This window comes from Schistocerca nitens, chromosome 9, assembly GCF_023898315.1.
Source record: "Schistocerca nitens isolate TAMUIC-IGC-003100 chromosome 9, iqSchNite1.1, whole genome shotgun sequence".
Classification (NCBI taxonomy): domain Eukaryota; kingdom Metazoa; phylum Arthropoda; class Insecta; order Orthoptera; family Acrididae; genus Schistocerca; species Schistocerca nitens.
This window is the reverse complement of record NC_064622.1, coordinates 341101449-341120621: the sequence shown is the minus strand read 5'-3', so window position 1 is coordinate 341120621 and position 19173 is coordinate 341101449. Positions and strand designations below refer to the sequence as shown.

The following is a 19173-nucleotide window of genomic DNA, read 5'->3' as shown; positions in this document are numbered from 1 at the left end:
CCAGTTGCGTCGCGTCAGCGCACCGCTGGTGCATCGCCGTCTGGGGCGGCTGCAGCGAAAGAGGAATTTGCCGCGCCTTCCGCTCCGGAAGCAGGCACGCCTGCATTTCGCGTTGTCGATCCATTTGGAACGCACGCCCTCCGCCCCTCTCAACAACCCCCCCCCCGGCCCTCTCCTCTTCCTCATCCTCATCCTCATCCTATCCTGGTCCTTGACAGCTCTCTGTGTCAGTCCTTGCGGCTGCAGCCGAGAGACTGTTGCTTGGTCAATGGCGGTTTGTTTCACATGACGTTTCAGTCAAGCGGAAAATAGGTCCTCCTCTTTCCGGCAGACGGTCTGAGACTGAGGCACGCGATAAAGCTGCCGTTCTGCGGCTGACTACGTAACTTGGTGAACACGCGGATGCTGACCTTGCGGAGTACTCGTCAGAGTTGCCTGACGCACGTAAGCTTCAGAGTAACAAGTGAATCAGGCGAGTTTCGTCGTGCAAAACAACGTACTGATCGACAACCGCACTGCAGAACGCCATTTTTCATTGAAGTAAGCATCTAAATAACATAGTAGGGAGACTTTCACAACCGGATGACATATCTTCTGGCAAACCTTCCGGGATGTAAGGTCGTGGTCCATGAAACTCTTCAGCTCCTAACGTTTCGTCCAGAGCTGCGCTGGACATCTTCAGAGGGGTGTTTCTCCTCCTCTCCTCAGTCGGCAAGACTCACCGGAGGAGAAACACCCCTCTGAAGATGTCCACCGCAGCTCTGGACGAAACGTTAGGAGCTGAAGAGTTTCATGGACCACGACCTTACATCCCGGAAGGTTTGCCAGAAGATATCTAAATAACAGCTGTTCAAACACCGCCATTCATCAGCCATACTCTCTATTCAACATATTATTATTATAACCGAACCCTTGGTCTGCACCTGAGTTAAAGGATGATAGATGCACCAGGAACGTTCTTTGCCACATTCCAAAGGCTTTTATTTATTTATTGTCTTTCGGAACATGCCCATACAGCAATCTCAAAACGGGAAATGTTGTACTACAGCTTGTTTCGACAGTTCAGAGTATACATCAATTTAAGTCGTACCCTGATACGAAGTTATATTCCAAAATTTAAGAAATGAATGACACGATAATCAAATGGTAGATGGTTACGTGACATTAGTAAACTTGCAGGAACGACATGGATATGACTTACTTTCTGAGACGATTTCTGTGAGATAACATGCATCATTTATTCTCCGGACATTACAAGTTCTTTCTTTTTTTTATAGGCACATTTCAGACCATTGACGGTGTTCCTCTTTGTAGGCCTATGTACTCCCTGTCTCGTTCACGACAGTAACGGATCTTTCGTCTGGTCGTTTAGCAGAAAGTTACGTTTTGGAAGGTTTAAATCAGGAATCATTCAGCTCATGATCGTGTTAAGTATTATACACTCCAGGAAATGGAAAAAAGAACACATTGACACCGGTGTGTCAGACCCACCATACTTGCTCCGGACACTGCGAGAGGGCTGTACAAGCAATGGTCACACGCACGGCACAGCGGACACACCAGGAACCGCGGTGTTGGCCGTCGAATGGCGCTAGCTGCGCAGCATTTGTGCACCGCCGCCGTCAGTGTCAGCCAGTTTGCCGTGGCATACGGAGCTCCATCGCAGTCTTTAACACTGGTAGCATGCCGCGACAGCGTGGACGTGAACCGTATGTGCAGTTGACGGACTTTGAGCGAGGGCGTATAGTGGGCATGCGGGAGGCCGGGTGGACGTACCGCCGAATTGCTCAACACGTGGGGCGTGAGGTCTCCACAGTACATCGATGTTGTCGCCAGTGGTCGGCGGAAGGTGCACGTGCCCGTCGACCTGGGACCGGACCGCAGCGACGCACGGATGCACGCCAAGACCGTAGGATCCTACGCAGTGCCGTAGGGGACCGCACCGCCACTTCCCAGCAAATTAGGGACACTGTTGCTCCTGGGGTATCGGCGAGGACCATTCGCAACCGTCTCCATGAAGCTGGGCTACGGTCCCGCACACCGTTAGGCCGTCTTCCGCTCACGCCCCAACATCGTGCAGCCCGCCTCCAGTGGTGTCGCGACAGGCGTGAATGGAGGGACGAATGGAGACGTGTCGTCTTCAGCGATGAGAGTCGCTTCTGCCTTGGTGCCAATGATGGTCGTATGCGTGTTTGGCGCCGTGCAGGTGAGCGCCACAATCAGGACTGCATACGACCGAGGCACACAGGGCCAACACCCGGCATCATGGTGTGGGGAGCGATCTCCTACACTGGCCGTACACCACTGGTGATCGTCGAGGGGACACTGAATAGTGCACGGTACATCCAAACCGTCATCGAACCCATCGTTCTACCACTCCTAGACCGGCAAGGGAACTTGCTGTTCCAACAGCACAATGCACGTCCGCATGTATCCCGTGCCACCCAACGTGCTCTAGAAGGTGTAAGTCAACTACCCTGGCCAGCAAGATCTCCGGATCTGTCCCCCATTGAGCATGTTTGGGACTGGATGAAGCGTCGTCTAACGCGGTCTGCACGTGCAGCACGAACGCTGGTCCAACTGAGGCGCCAGGTGGAAATGGCATGGCAAGCCGTTCCACAGGACTACATCCAGCATCTCTACGATCGTCTCCATGGGAGAATAGCAGCCTGCATTGCTGCGAAAGGTGGATATACACTGTACTAGTGCCGACATTGTGCATGCTCTGTTGCCTGTGTCTATGTGCCTGTGGTTCTGTCAGTGTGATCATGTGATGTATCTGACCCCAGGAATGTGTCAATAAAGTTTCCCCTTCCTGGGACAATGAATTCACGGTGTTCTTATTTCAATTTCCAGGAGTGTATATAGCAGAATTAATTAAATTGTGTATCCAAGATCCGTTGATGAAAGAGAAAGAAATTTGAGAACAGGAATTAACGTCAAAAGAAAACTAAGGGAGATTCAGAAGAACTGTTCAGTGCACAGGCTGCTCTGAAGTTGAATTTAGCAGAAGAAGAGTGACGACGGAAGTGATGAAGGGTAGCGAATACCAGAATAGCGACTAACGGAACATCAGTGTTTAGGAAACCTGTGCATAAAATTGAAAGAAGTGCACCCAGTGCAGGCATACACCGTTAGACAAACACAGTGACCACCTTGTTACTTTTTTGAATTATGTGTTTCACCCTCATGTGACACAAGTGGTATCATTACTAGTTTCGTCTTACCAAGTCGACATCAGATGAACTGTTGAAAAGAAAGAAAGGGATCGTAAATGAATGAAAGTATGGGCTTATTGACCGGCCGCCCTATGCAAGTCTCTATTTCACACAACTTCGGAGACTCACGCGCCGATGAAATGATTAGAACAACACAAACACGCAGTCCATGAGCTTCCCTCCGATCCTGTGGGGAATCCACCCAGCGACACCGCATCTAGAGATCGCGCACAAGTCACTAGAGCACCAGCTGCGGACGCAGGAGTAGTAAAATACTGCCAAACTTAATTACAAAAGAAACTAACTCCTGTACCTCAGTTCGACACAAAGTAACTGTGGACCGGGTCAGTTGTAGAATTATTATGTGGCGTATTCAGGTGCATATGGTATTTTACTACTGCCTGTGTCTATTTTTAATCAGGTCATCTGGTCATCACTTGCTAATAAGACGAAATAGGTAATGATACCATTCTTGTGAACCGAGCGCGAAATATATAATACAATTTTGTTTGTAAGAAGTGTTTGATGTAAGCTGTGACATTGGTGGATGTAAGGTTGAAGTAGGTTGTACAATAGAGCCTTACTGGTATCTGATACTGACAAAGAGTTGGTGAAGTAAGTTCTGAAACAAGAATGGATATTTGGAGATTGGGTTTTGACGTCCTGTAGAAATCGAGGCCATTAGAGACGGAGCACAAGCTCATGTTGTGCGATGGATGGGGAAGGAAATCGGCGTGCCCTTTCAAAGGAGTCATCCCGGCATTTCTCTGGAGCGATTTAGGTTTTCCATGATTTCCCTAAATCGCTTCAGGCAAATGTCGGGATGGTTTCTGTGAAAGGGCACGGCCGATTTCCTTTCCCATCCTTCCCTAATTCGATGGGATCGATGACCTTGCTGTTTGGTCCCCCCCTCCCAAACCAACAAACCAACCGCATCCGGGTTTGAATCATCGTCCTCCCGAATGCGAGTCTAGTGTGTTAACCAGTGTGTTAAACACTGCGCCACCCCGCTCGGTTCTGAAGCAAGAGTCTGTCGAGCCGAGCCGTATTTGGAAAGCCAGAGGACTACGAAAGAATAAATTGGGCGTGATCGAAATGTGGCTTAGGAGAATGACGTTAAAAAATTAAAGGACAATTGAGCTATGAAACAGAGAGGGGCCACAGAGAATGATAAGAAATACCCTAACATGAATAAGGGTACATACATTTCTGTAAAAGCGCTACGGCTCCTTGACATTTGTTTCAGTGCGGATGCACTAATATCGTCCGATCTCCTACGGGAATCAATAATTTGTGAGTAGGGGGTTAATCGACGAGAGACGCTGCGTTCGAGCATGCGATAAGTTGGAAATTTGAGTCGCTCAGGGACCGTGTCCGGATGGCCGAAGTAGTTAAGGCAGCCGCTCATGAGAAGCGGTAAACCAGAATTCGAGTCCCAGCCCAGCACAAATTTTCAACTTTCGCCATTGCATTACCACAATGCTCTGTGCAACTGGAAGTCACGAATTTCCACCCGTCCCTCCAGTTTCTTTCCGCGTTCTCTATCTCACATAAACGACTAAATCACGGGACATTTGCTGAGGTATTGATGAATTGTCAATGTAGCGTTGAAAGAAGTTGTTGTTGTTATGGTCTTCAGTCCTGAGACTGGTTTGATGCAGCTCTCCATGCTACTCTATCCTGTGCAAGCTTCTTCATGTCCTACCAACCGATTCCTTCTTCTTGTCAAGTTGTGCCACAAACTCCTCTTCTCCCCAATTCTATTCAATACCTCCTCATTAGTTATGTGATCTACCCATCTAATCTTAAGCATTCTTCTGTAGCACCACATTTCGAAAGCTTCTGTTCTCTTCTTGTCCAAACTATTTATCGTCCATGTTTCATTTCCATACATGACTACACTCCATACAAATACTTTCAGAAACGACTTCCTGACACATCTATGCTCGATGTTAATAAATTTCTCTTCTTCAGAAACGCTTTCCTTGCCATTGCCAGTCTATATTTTGTATCCTCTCTACTTCGACTATCATCAGTTATTTTGCTCCCCAAATAGCAAAACTCCTTTACTACTTTAACTCTCTCATTTCCTAATCAAATTCCCTCGGCATCGCCCGACTTAATTCGACTACATTCCATTATCCTCGTTTTTCTTTTGTTGATGTTAATCTTATATCCTCCTTTCAAGACACTGTCCATCGCATTCAACTGCTCTTCCAGGTCCTTTGCTGTCTCTGACAGAATTACAATGTCATCGGCGAACCTCAAAGTTTTTATTTCTTCCCCATGGATTTTAATTCCTACTCCGAATTTCTCTTTTGTTTCCTTTACTGCTTGCTCAATACACAGATTGAATAACATCGGGGTTAGGCTGTCTCATTCCCTTCCAAACCACTGCTTCCCTTTCACAAATTGTAAATAGCCTTTTGCTCCCTGTATTTTACCCCTGCCACCTTCAGAATTTGAAAGAGAGTATTCCAGTCAACATTGTCAAAAGCTTTCTCTAAGTCTACAAATGCTAGAAGCGTAGGTTTGCTTTTCCTTAATCTATTTTCGAAGATAAGTCGTAGGGTCAGTATTGCCTCACGTGTTCCAACATTTCTAGGGAATCCAAACTGGTCTCCCCGAAGTCAGCTTCTATCAGTTTTTCCATTCGTCTGTAAAGAATTCGCGTTAGTATTTTGCAGCCGTGATTTTTTAAACTGATAGTTCGGTAATTTTCACATCTGTCAACACCTGTTTTCTTTGGGACTGGAATTAAGTAGCAAAGGTAAAATGTTGTACGCTCAGGCGCGCATGGTTGAGAGCGTAGGGTTTGGTAGATATGCAGAAGATAGGAGTAGTCGGAAGGTGTCATCAAGATGATAACCCAAAAAGCACAGAAAAGTGTCAGGAAATCAATGGACGGAAATGCTTAGGGTCAAATCCACCTGGTGAGGGAGAGGGCACGTGTTAGTGTGGTCATGACCCTCATCACCTCAGAGAACATTCTGCTAAAAGAGTTTTACGATGGTGGTTTGACAAGTCGGGTAAATTTCTGTGAAAGAATGGAACAGTTTTGTTGCGCCATCAAGGCTGGGAAGCTCGATTATTCCAAGGATTGTATTAAGGATTTCAACAATGTGCAGCGCACACTTCATTGTCGATAGCCTTCTGAATTGGTCACTGCGTCGACTACGATAAAAATGCGAGAAAACCGAGTTTCGTGCTTTTATTAAACATTTTCATTTGAATGTTGAACTGCCACATAAATCAAAAGAAAAGTAGATGAAGTTCACGTGGTCTCTGCACCACTATTGAAGACTGTTTACTTTTGGATTAATGAATTAAACGTGATCGGACAAGCACCGAAGACGAAGCGCGCTCTGGCTGTCGAACTGAGGTCACGACGAAGAAAACCACTGACACTGGAGAACAGCTCGTGTGGTGTAGCGTGGTGCAGCACTCACCCCGTCGAGGCCGTCGCCGCTGGTGTCGAGGCAGGCGGTGGGGTCCACCAGGTCGCACTGGCGCTGCAGCGTCCTCTCGACGGCGACCATGGGGGGCGTGCCCGGGTTGCCCACCACTGGCGGCGAGTCGGCCGCCGGCGAGCAGTCGCACTTGCCCTTGGGCTGCGCGGGGGCGCCGAAGGGCGACTGGGGGGCGTAGGGCGCGGCGGATGTCCCCAGCGCCGCCACCAGCAATAGCAGCAGCACTAACGTCACGGCACTGTGGGCAGGTCGGAGGAGAACCGTGGATGAAGGACAGCAGCTAGATTCCGCACTCCCAGGTTTCCGAAAAGCGTTTGATCCACTGCAGACGAGCGTGCGGAACAGGTTCCCTGATATGTGAGTGGCTCCAAGGCTTTATTAATAAGATACGCTCTACCAAAACTGTAGTTCGGTAGTTTTGGTACACTACATAAATGACTTAGTACACTACTGGCCATTGAAACTGCTACACCACGAAGACGACGCGCTACAGACGCGAAATTTAACCGACAGGAAGAACATGCTGTGATATGCAAATGATTAGCTTTCCAGAGCATTCACACAAGGTTGCCGCCGGTGGCGACACCTACAACGTGCTGACATTAGGAAAGTTTCCAACCGATTTCTCATACACAAACAGCAGTTGACCGGCGTTGCCTGGTGAAACGTTGTTGTGATGCCTCGTGTAAGGAGGAGAAATGCGTACCGTCACGTTTCCGACTTTGATAAAGTTCGGTTTGTAGCCTATCGCGATTGCGGTTTATCGTATCGCGACATTGCTGCTCGCGTTGGTCGAGATCCAATGACTGTTAGCGGAATATGGAATCGGTGGGTTCAGGAGGGTAATACGGAACGCCGTGCTGGATCCCAACGGCCTCGTATCACTAACAGTCGAGATGACAGGCATCTTATCCGCATGGCTGCAACGGATCGTGCAGCCACGTCTCGATCCCTGAGTCAACAGATTGAGACGTTTGCAAGACAACAACCATCTGCACGAACAGTTCGACGACGTTTCCAGCAGCATGGACTATCAGCTCGGAGACTATTGCTGCAGTTACCCTTGACGCTGCATCACAGACAGGAGCGCCTGCGATGGTGTATTCAACGACGAACCTGGGTGCACGAATGGCAAAACGTCATTTTTTCGGATGAATCCAGGTTCTGTTTACAGCATCATGATGGTCGCATCCGTGTTTGGCGACATCGCGGTGAACGCACACTGTAAGCGTGTATTCGTCATCGCCATACTGGCGTATCACCCGGCGTGATGGTATGGGGTGCCATTGGTTACACATCTCGGTCACTTCTTGTTCGCATTGACGGCACTTTGAACAGTGGACGTTACATATCAGATGTGTTACGACCCGTGGCTATACCCTTCATTTGATCGCTCCGAAACCCTACATTTCAGCACGATAATGCACGATATCATGTTGCAGGTCCTGTACGGGCCTTTCTGGATACAGTAAATGTTCGCATGCTGCCCTGGCCAGCACATTCTCCAGATCTCTCACCAATTGAAAACGTCTGGTCAATGGTGGCTGAGCAACTGGCTCGTCACAATACGCCAGTCACTATTCTTGATGAACTGTGGTATCGTGTTGAAGCTGCATGGGCAGCTGTACCTCTACATGCTATCCAAGTTCTGTTTGACTCAATGCCCAGGCTTATGAAGGTCGTTATTACGGCCAGAGATGTTTGTTCTGGGTACTGATATCTCAGGATCTATGCACCCAAATTGCGTGAAAATGTAATCACATGTCAGTTCTAGTATAATATATTTGTTCAATGAATACCCGTTTATCATCTGCATTTCTTCTAGGTGTAGCAATTTTAATGGTACGATTACCGATAGTATTGATAACACAGCTAAGGAAAGATACATAAAAGAATGTGTGACAGACAAGCTGGGAACCGACGACTTTTGTTTGTTTTCTGTTTGTTTGTTTCGCACATAATTAGAACCGAACATCGTTCAACATTAGTACATCACAAAAGAAAAACGCTTTTTATAAGTGATAAAAATTTTTTGATCGCGTAACTTCTGCACTTTTATGCAACCAAAGAAATTTCTTTAGATACAATTTCAGTTTGCATACTCAAACATAAAATAATCTATTTAATTATTGTTGTTAATTTGCTGAATAGAACATTCTTCATCGTCATCAAAGACAAGTTTCCTGTTACTACTGATCAATGTGGAAGTCGTTTATGAATAATAGAAACATGTGTTATATAAGCTTGACGAAGGATTGAAGGGATGTTTATGTTTCTGTTTTGAGTTTTCCTTTTAATTTTACCTTTTTCTTTGAGAAAGTTGCGCTTTCTAACGGTATATGATAAACCTGTATTGTTTCTTTTTTTACATTTTTACTACAACATCCCTTTGTTTCACGTTACAAATCAACAATTTTAAAATAAAACCTGAATTAAACATCGACAATTTCAGTTTTGCTGTAAATAGTGTTCACTTTTAAGTAACAGATAGTGGGGCAACTATGTAAAACAAAAATTTTCCGTAGGTTACACGGCCCAGTATACATATCCTCACTCAGTTTCTAGACGGTTCCCCAATTACAGTTTGTAGAGGAACCTAGTAAGACACTGATCGCATACAGAAATAAAGCGATCGAAAAGGTAGCGCCGTTACAGTATTAACAGACCAAAGCCACTAGGAAAACTGCTATTGTCTACGCTTACTTATAATACTCTACCGTAGCATACGGTAGTCTTAGAAGTCTGCTTACTAAGTATTAGAAGACAGTACGTTGTCATCGAATGTGAGCGTTCATCGGAGACAAAACTACGGTGAAGAGTGCCCCAGGGACGTGTGATAGGACATCTATTATTTGTGTATACGTAAATGATCTGACGGACAGGTTGAGCAGCAGTTATCGGCTGTTATAATGCAGTCCATTTTCGCCTTCAGCTCTTAACACGTGCAGCAGCAATCTATTTGAGGGAGTCCGAAATGCGGATTGATATTTTCCTTAAAAATGTGATCTTTATACCAGGATGTTTCTTCGTAAACAACTTGTAAATCACTGGAATGTTAAGTCCGGTATCTAAACATTTTATATCCTTGCCAGCATAATGACTTTCTTTTAGCGGGAAACTTACAATGTGTTGCTGGATAGCTTTTCTTGTTTCTGTTGGAAGGGCTCACTTGACTTGAGTTTCAGTCGCTGACTGAATTCCTTATAGCGTATAGCGTGATTTCTGTAGCGTATTTCCTACCATAACCAGTCATCTGACAGAGTGCCTTATGGCATCAAAAGATGCGGCTACCCTACAGCAGGACGTCGATGTGCTTAACTCCATTTTGGATATATCCTGAGCCGGCCGAAGTGGCCGAGCGGTTCTAGGCGCTACAGTCTGGAACCGCGTGACCGCTACGGTCGCAGGTTCGAATCCTGCCTCGGGCATGGATGTGTGTGATGTCCTTAGGTTAAGTAGTTCTAAGTTCTAGGGGACTGATGACCTCAGAAGTTAAGTCCCATAGTGCTCAGAGCCATTTGAACCATTGATATATCCTGATTGAGGCCCTTTAGGCACGAGGCGATTCAAATAGTCCGAGATATTTCCTGTGGAATAAAGACTGGGTGATAAAAAGTGACCGTTTGCCTTCGTAGCGGAGTGGTCAGAGTAGATGGCCGCCATGTGGAGGCCCGGGTTCGATTCCCGGAATGGAACGGACGCACTCAGCCTCGTGATACCAACTGAGGAGCTACTCGACCGAACAGTGGCGGCTCAACTGTCTGGAAACGGCCGGGAGAGTAGTGCACTGACCACATGCGACTCCATACCGCAAGGCAGAGGATGTCTCTGCAGCCGGTAAACATCCCTGGGGCCACAAAATCACGCCAGTCGAATTGCGACTCGGTACCTGAGTGTTCGTCGAACCAGGAACGTAAGCATGCAGCGCTGTGGTCGCATTAGTTGTCGCCTTGAAAGACAGGAGTGCCACAAGTGTACCCGCCAAAAAGAGCTAGAAGCAAGGGCAACGACTGGTCACCGTCACGATCCAAATATTTCCGTAAAACGTCACGGAACTACCTCCGCCTCAACTTCTCCCTGCACTCGCCTCCGATCCGCGTCAAACTTTTTGCGACCAGCTGTTCTTACGCTGTATTACATGTTTGCGAGGGACACACCATTCGTTGTAGACTCGTTGGACAGTCCGCGCTGATAACTCAAATAGTCGGGCAACTTAAATTCACCGTGTGCTCATGGGCACGTCTAAACACGGTAGCTACTTTCTGTCACGTCCCCTGTCCACCAACCTTACAAGGGGAAAGCGCCTTCTCGTCGTCACCGATTTTGTCTACGTTTTTGATATAGGCTTGGCCAGAAATGAGAGTGACACAAGTGGGAACTCCGGATGGCCGATCATTTAGAAAGAAATAGCGTTTTCGGCGCGGTTCCTGAGAAGCATGAGCCACTTACGTTAATAGTTTCTGACAGCGGATGGCGCAGCGGAAGAGAGTACAGAATGATAATTCGAGAGTCGTTGTGTCGAATATTTATGAGGTACATTTTTTTCGATTTTAGGGTTCCGTGTCCCATTTGGTAAAAACGGAACGCTTATAGGATCGCTTTGTTGACCGTCTCTCTACCCTATTTTAAAAACATTTCTCTCAGGAATAGGTGGATGTATCACATTTAAATTTACGTCACATTCTGAGGTATGTGTCCCTTGGCAGAGTAAAAATTGAAGCTTCTAAGTCAATGCCGTCAAAAGGTACCGTCATTAATGTCACATATTTTAGTACTCGCAGACCCATCAAAACCTATAGGGTACTTTCCGTAGGCCTAGAATCATGAAATTTCGTAAACAAAACGAAAAGAAAAAATCTGAAAACTGTAAATTTGTGATTATATCTCACGAAAAGATTTTTTTATCATTTATTATCTGACTGTATGCCTGTTCGTTCGTCTCTTTAGACCTCATTTTCTTAGGAACGGATAGGCGTATCAAATACTGACGCCTATGCTCTCTTGGCGGTGTAAAAAATTAAAGCTTCAAAGGCAATGCAACCAAAAGCTACGGCCATTTACGTCACATATTTTGATACCCTCAAACTCGCACATTAAAATTTTTAGGGTAATTTCCGTTGACTTGAAAAAAGACATTTCTTTTGTCATTTGTTATCCGACCTCAAACTAAAAATCATAACTTTCTGGAAAGCCTTGGACTTCTCTGGACCGATACCTTGCCACTATCAATGTCGATATCAGGCAAAAATCGTCAAGATTTTCGATTCCCAGTATGGATGAACTGTGTATGGATATAATTAAGTTTGTACGGGACCCTCAGTGCGCGGGTCCATCTCGTACCTGCCCAATTTTTTTTTCTAAATGCTTGGCGATCTGGAGCTTCTACTTCTGCCACTTTCATTTCTGGCCAAGGCTTGCATGGACCTCAGATTTGGACGGTATCGATGAGGAGAGTAGAGCCCCTCCCCATTGTTGGTGCACTGACATCATGGAGTCAACTGTCACACACACACACACACACACACACACACACACACACACACACACACACACACATGCACACACACACTGCACACGACTTCAGAAACATGACTCAGGTCAGCGTTGGAGGCTAACACGAGTGCCTGGCACCAGTTCTATGCAACATCTATAGCGCTTCAACGTGATAAGTCAGCTCTTTTAAGGGAAGTCACTAACAGTTCGTGCGGCGAGCTTACAACTAAGCTGTTTGATACTAAGGTTGCAGTGTAATTCTATTACGTTAATCACTGTACAGGTGCAGACGGTCTTTGCACGCCCGGCGACGTTTCCGTTCGCCAACGCCTGTGACTTGCCGAATATCGAGCAAGCGGCGCCCTTCGCTGCTGCTTCCAAACAACGGCGGGATCATCTGCGCTAATACCGCAGTACCTCTCTCGGAAGATAACGTGAGTGACTATCTGGCTTGCACATCTGGCAGCTCAGTTCGGCAAATACTGCGTCTTCTACACAGATATAATCAGCTGCCAAGAAAGCGCCCGTGTTTTTTCGCCGCAGTCCCAGATTCCCGCTAAATAACTAACCGTTACTGACGAGCTGATCACCCTGCAGTTTTCATCATTTGTATGATTCTCTTCGTGCTGATTCATCATCTTTCACAAATGGTGCTGACGGTATCCAGGAAACAGTCCGCTGGCCCATTATTCATGCAGCGTATTCCCAACAATACTTCATACTAGAGGCAGTGGCGGCTAGTAACCGCTCATTCGCAGGTGTCAAGTAAATGGCGCCTTCCGGTCTCATGTTTACTGGAACCTGTATAACTTATACTGTCAAATATCTTCCACAGTAGCTGGCCGCTGTGGCCGAGCGGTTCTAGGCACTTCAGTCCGGACCGTGCGCCTGCTACGGTCGCAGGTTCGAATCCTGCCTCGGGCACGGATGTGTGTGATGTCCTTAGGTTAGTTAGGTTTAAGCAGTACTAAGTTCTAGGGGACTGATGACCTCAGATGTTAAGTCCCATAGTGCTCAGAGCAATTTGAACCATTTTTGAACCTTCCACAGTATTCGTGCAAGTAAGTAGCAAAACCTTAGCTTTTGTACAACGAATTAATCAGCACCAGACACAGGAGATTTCACCTCCCAGCGGGATTAATAAAATTATTTACCAATGGCGAGTGTTCTTGCTTCGATTGTCGGGTACAGTAGGAATGTTGGCAGCAAACAATCAGCTACTGAAGTCTTCAATAGCTCTTCGACGTGTGCAAAAGGAATATCTTTGTGAGATCAATAGTTGATTTCGGAACTACACCAACACATGGTCGTCTCGTTATTATTTGGTCATTAGGGAGACGGCTACACTTCATTAATTAAAACTTCACGAATTTATGGAAGTGGAACAGATAATGGGTACGATTTGTCAAAATATTAAACAAATTAGGAACACGCAATACATTTATGATAACAAGAATCTACAATAGGGGCGTAGGATTGATATCATATTCTTTTCAATAGGAGAAAGACTAAAAATGAAACACCTTCTACTTTCTGCGGTTCTTGTTGCGCCATGGACCACATCTGGTGTATTTGCACCGAATACAGAAAAGGGCAAGCTTAGAATGTGAATGTGGATGTGAGGTGGGCACACCGGAGCATTTTATATTCCAGTGTCCGTATTACGCGCAATTTGTCTCTGTGAACAGGTTGACTCTGCCCACCCCACGAACTACTCATGTCATAGTAAATTCTTCACCTACAATGAAAGTAGATGTTACATTTCAGAATATTGGTAGGGTACTGAAAAAATGCAGCCAGTCTACAAACAGTACTGGACAGAAAACAACTGTGCGTTCCTTCTTTGACCATTGTTCAAGTACGTATAACCCATCCGGGATTGGGTTAACAGAGGAAACTGAATATATTCCAAGAAGAACAGCGCTGACGATCACAGGTTTGTTTGACCCATGGCACAACGTAAGGGGATGGCCTTCTCTAGAATTTATGCGAGGGTGGGGGAGGGGAGGGGACGGTTGGATCGCACCACCAACCTGGGCGCCAGAAATTAAACAAAACAACGAAAGTTTTGTAAAAATGTAGAACTGTGAGAATAATTTGGAAATACGATTCATTCATAAAATCTGTTATCTTACTGGAAAATGTCTGCTGTATTGTGAAACAGATGACAAAGGAAACGCTGGAGTTGGTCGACTTGGTTGCGTCCTACAAAATAGCAGCTTTTGCTGCTCCAGTTTTGACATTCTACTCCTACCGTGTGCCTATGCAGCACTTGAAATGTACCTACGTTATCTTGAAAGTCCCTTCAAAAGCGAAAAATTTAATACTAAAGAAATAAAGATAAATGTCAGCATATGATGGTCTAACAATTCCTTAACTATCTATAGGAGTATGGCTGAGAAAAACGCTTCGTAATAAATAAAGAAAGAATAAGTAAAATACGCACTATCCATCACGTGTTAGAGTCTTTTGAATCCAGATTTTGTGATTAAGAGCCGTTTATACATGGAAAGATGTATGACATCCCTCCCCACCTCACCCTCTCCGTTGGATCTGTCATTAATAGACTACGATTTACATACATTTTCTTCCTGTCACGTTCCTCTAAGCTAATTTTTTATGCTTTGTCTGTGACTTTTTTAAAGTTTTCCCACGTTCCCTTCTTTATTGGTATTAACTTCATAATCAAATAGACATAAATATTTGAGGTAGTAAGGTAAAAACTTGACAATACTTTTGTAGTATGGAACTGTAGCAACTAAAATGCATTGCGCGAATTGTTTATCCAGTTTCGCCGTATTTAACACTGTACGTGTTCCAACAACTTTATTTAGTATATAACTGTTAGTTTTCGCTATAATGAACGGCAGTACTTTCAGAACTGCTTGTTTGTAGTCATAAATCATGGTTGTCGATGTTCGACCACAGCCGTTTTCCCTTTATGTACTACGGATACAGTAAATACGCATTGGTGGTTTATAAATATTTTCAACAAATGAACGTTTATATGTAAGTGACTCGTTGCCATAACCTTCCAATTTGTAGAGCAGAAGCGACAATATAGTACTCAGCTGTGTTGGCTGCTACAGGTCACGCGACGCAGACTCTCCGCTGGTCAGGGAACTAGGAAACCTGAAGAGATTTTCGTTATATACTCCGCAACTGATGTAGATTAATTTTGGTTGCATAGTTGATTTTGGAGCTATAACTCAAAATCTACTAAACTGTAAACGTTTTACTTCTCTTTCACTGAGTGGTGCCTCATACCTGACTCTGGTCTTAAAGTTGTCCTCACGCCAGAGTAAGTGCGATATGCGAAAATAAGACGTCTTGCATGAATGACATTGTGCAAAAGGGCGTCAGGAAAATGTTGGAATACGTGAAGTAGTAGGGCTTGAAGATAAACGCTGATTTTCAAAATGGTGCAAATGGCTCTGAGCACTATGGGACTTAACATCTGTGGTCATTAGTCCCCTAGAACTTAGAACTACTTAAACCTAACTAACCTAAGGACATCACACACATCCATGCCCGAGGCAGGATTCGACCCTGCGACCGTAGCAGTCGCGCGGTTCCGGTCTGAGCGCCTAGAACCGCTTTTTTTTTTTTAATCTCATTTTGTTCGCTTTTGTTCGTTGTGTCTGCTCGGGGCGGACGTCGTAAGACACCCGTTTAAGTTCGTTGTTGATCGATTAACTCAGTTTTTTTTATTACAGAGGGCAGCTACCTCTCTGACCGAACACGCTGAGCTACCGTGTCGGCTAAACCGCTAGACCACCGTGGCCGGCGCGCAGATTTTCCCCCGAAGGCCTACTTACGATGTTTCGATCTCGTAGGAAGCGCGAATGCAAGGTGAGATATTTCCGCGTGCCAAGTAGCATTAAAACAATGAGTCTTTCCTCACTCGTTGCGTGATGGGAATGGGAAGAAGTTCTAAAATGGTATAATCATAAGTACCCTCTGCCATGCACTTCAGATTCGTTTGCAGAGTGCGCAAAATTTATGTAACTGTAGATGTATCTTTATATGCCATTTAAATCGCCTACCAGTATTTAAAACTTATCAAGTTATCACCTACAATGAGGGTGAGATGCTTCCGTACCCCTGTAACACCAGTTTAGTATAAAACGTTATTATGCAGGTTGCTAATTTGTCACTTCGTGTCAGTTGTTGGAATCAATTGTTGGAATTCATGTTTACATGTTTTCGCAGTAAGATTCAAATGGCTCTGAGCACTATGGGACTTAACATCTGAGGTCATCAGTCCCCTAGAACTTAGAACTACCGAAACCTAACTAACCTAAGGACATCACACACATCCATGTCCGAGGCTGGAAGCTCCTAGAACCGCAGTAAGAGTCGCTCTGAAGTTTTAATTTGTAGCCATGGCAGATGTGAGCGGTCATAGTTACACTAGTAAGCAGCCCTTAGTGACAAGTGTGTGGGTGCATGAACCACAACACACAGGGCAGCCAATGAGGCAGATTATGGGAGCACTCCAGCAAGTATTTAATAAGACTCCACCGCGAAAGGCAACGCATCTGGATTGGGAAAGACGTCCTTTTGCTTGTGTTAAAGACAGCTCACGGAGTGGAAGGGGGAAGACATGAGAAGAAACATGTTCGGAGCCTCTGCTTCGATTGAGCTATCTCCTGGGAAATCGACACGTAGAGGAACTAGGCATACCAAGGACAACATAGCGAGATCACACGAATAGAGACTTTAAGGTCCGATCTTTGCGACCGACGTTCGTAAACGACTTATCGGATACAGCCTGGAATGAGCGCGTTTTAGCATGCTGTGCTTTGCTAACTCAATTTCCAAATACAGTGAACCGTGGCAAGGTTATGTTTTCAGATGAATGTGCCGTTTACCGCACCTCACGTGCCAGAAATACTGTCGTTTGGGCCGAAGAGTACGCCCGTTACATAGTCGTCTTAGAAAGGAACCCGCCTCTCGTAATAATATGGGCAGCGATGACATTACAACATCTGCTTGACCGTACTGTTTTGGAGAGACTGTGAACGGAGCAAATTATTTACACACGTCACAATCGTGGTTAATACCTCAGGGTGAGGAAAGGGGTCTCACAGAACGCATACGCTTGCAGCAAGGAGGAGCGCCTTCTCATTACGCTTTTGTAGTGCGCGAGTTCCTAAATGAACACTTCCCAGGACGGTAGACAGGTTGCGTTACACCAACAACGCCAGCTCCCTTGAAATGGTCACCGAGGAGTCCTGAACTCATCACATCAGTCATGGAGAGTCATTGAGGCGCATGCATCTGCACGTCATTATGCTACAAACGAAGACCTGCGTAATGCTGTTGACGATACATTTCGCACGTACACGCTCAAAACTATGTCGAGAAGAACATGGAGGCTTATGGAGGCGATGGGGAACACACCCACATATTCGACACTTAATGTGTAAGTATGTATTTGTGATAAAGTCAAGTCAAATCAACATTCGATACTAGAGGGCACAGGGACTTCTTGCCCACCCTGAAGATTTAGTTTAAAACGAAAACCGTTGCCTCATTTGTTTTATGTAGTGCAGCCATCGCTGTAGAACTCAGCTGGCAATTCGCCCTCTCGTGGGGAGTTGAAAGAGCAGTCAACTTGGGCTGCAACACTTTTAAGGCTTCTTGTGAGATCTGGAGCCTGTGTGGAGCACGAAGTGTGTGGGAAGTGCAGGGGAAGCTGCGCGTGCGGCTACTTACGCTTGCGTCCCCATGGTGCACAGGTGTCCAGGAGCGATCTCGGCGGTGGACTTCCCTGCCGTCTGAGCGGGCTGGCTTTTAATATTGCAGTTTCCCCCTCTCGCTCTCCCCTCCCTAGTCGGCTGTTCGCGGAAACTGCGGCGGTTAGCGCACTCTGTGCAGAGCCGCTGATAACGAGAAGAGAAGCCCGGTGTGTGGGTGCGTCTTCCGCGACCTTGGAGGAGTCCGAAACCACCAGAGTGACGTCACACCGGGAAGACGCGGGGATTCCGAACACGGGCATCACCTTCCCCCTGGTACCTCGTGAACTTCCGTGAAGTTGTCTGCCCTATTGCTCAGTTCGCTCTCAGAACCAGATGGTACAAATATGATCTCAGCATTCGCTCCGCCAATTTTACTCTTTATTCAATATCATACGCCGTTGCTTCAGTATGTTATTACCACATCTCTATTCATTTTATGAAATTTTTTTCTACATAGTCCCGGAGTTACTTCTTCTCCATAATGGTTCATCCCAAAATTTACAGACGAGGTGCTCTTTAGGTAAACCTTTATGAACGACCAAATGATGTAACTATTTTAACCTCCGTAGACTGTCAGCATTATTCCTGTAATGCACCGTACGTACGATTCATATTACTGGTCACTTTCGGCCTTAGGTAATTATCAAATTTAAGATACTGGTGATATGTTTGTCACGTCAAACGTAGCGTTATAGGCCCTTTGCTGTTCCTTATCAATATAAACGATTTGGGAGACAATCTGAGCAGCCGTCTTCGGTTGTTTGCAGATGACGCTGTCGTTTATCGACTAATAAAGTCATCAGAAGATCAAAACAAACTGCAAAATGATTTAGAAAAGATATCTGAATGTTGCGAAAAGTGGCAGTTGACCTTAAATAACGAAAAGTGTGAGGTCATCCACATGAGTGCTAAAAGGGACTCGTTAAACTTCGGTTACACGATAAATCAGTCTAATCTAAAAGCCGTAAATTCAACTAAATACCTAGGTATTACAATTACGAACAACTTAAATAGGAAAGAAAACATAGAAAATGTTGTGGGGAAGGCTAACCAAAGGCTGCGTTTTATTGGCAGGACACTTAGAAAATGTAACAGACCTACTAAGGAGACTGCCTACACTACGCTTGTCCGTCCTCTTTTAGAATACTGCTGCGCGGTGTGGGATCCTTACCAGATAGGACTGACGGAGTACATCGAAAAAGTTCAAAGAAAGACAACACGTTTTGTATTATCGCGAAATATGGGAGA

The 19173-nt window shown here is 45.6% G+C and overlaps 1 protein-coding gene across 1 annotated transcript in view; it reads right to left on the bottom strand.

Moving 5' to 3' along the window:
- Positions 1–17963, bottom strand: part of LOC126203083 (glucose dehydrogenase [FAD, quinone]-like) — a 41555-nt gene extending 23592 nt beyond the window's left edge. The window contains exons 1-2 of the mRNA XM_049937323.1: positions 17903–17963; positions 6668–6926 (exon numbers count right to left, since the gene is read on the bottom strand). Coding sequence (XP_049793280.1) covers positions 6668–6926; positions 17903–17916 — 273 coding nt within the window. The 5' untranslated portion in view covers positions 17917–17963. The remainder of the gene's footprint in view (positions 1–6667; positions 6927–17902) is intronic.
- Positions 17964–19173: the final 1210 nt, after the last annotated feature.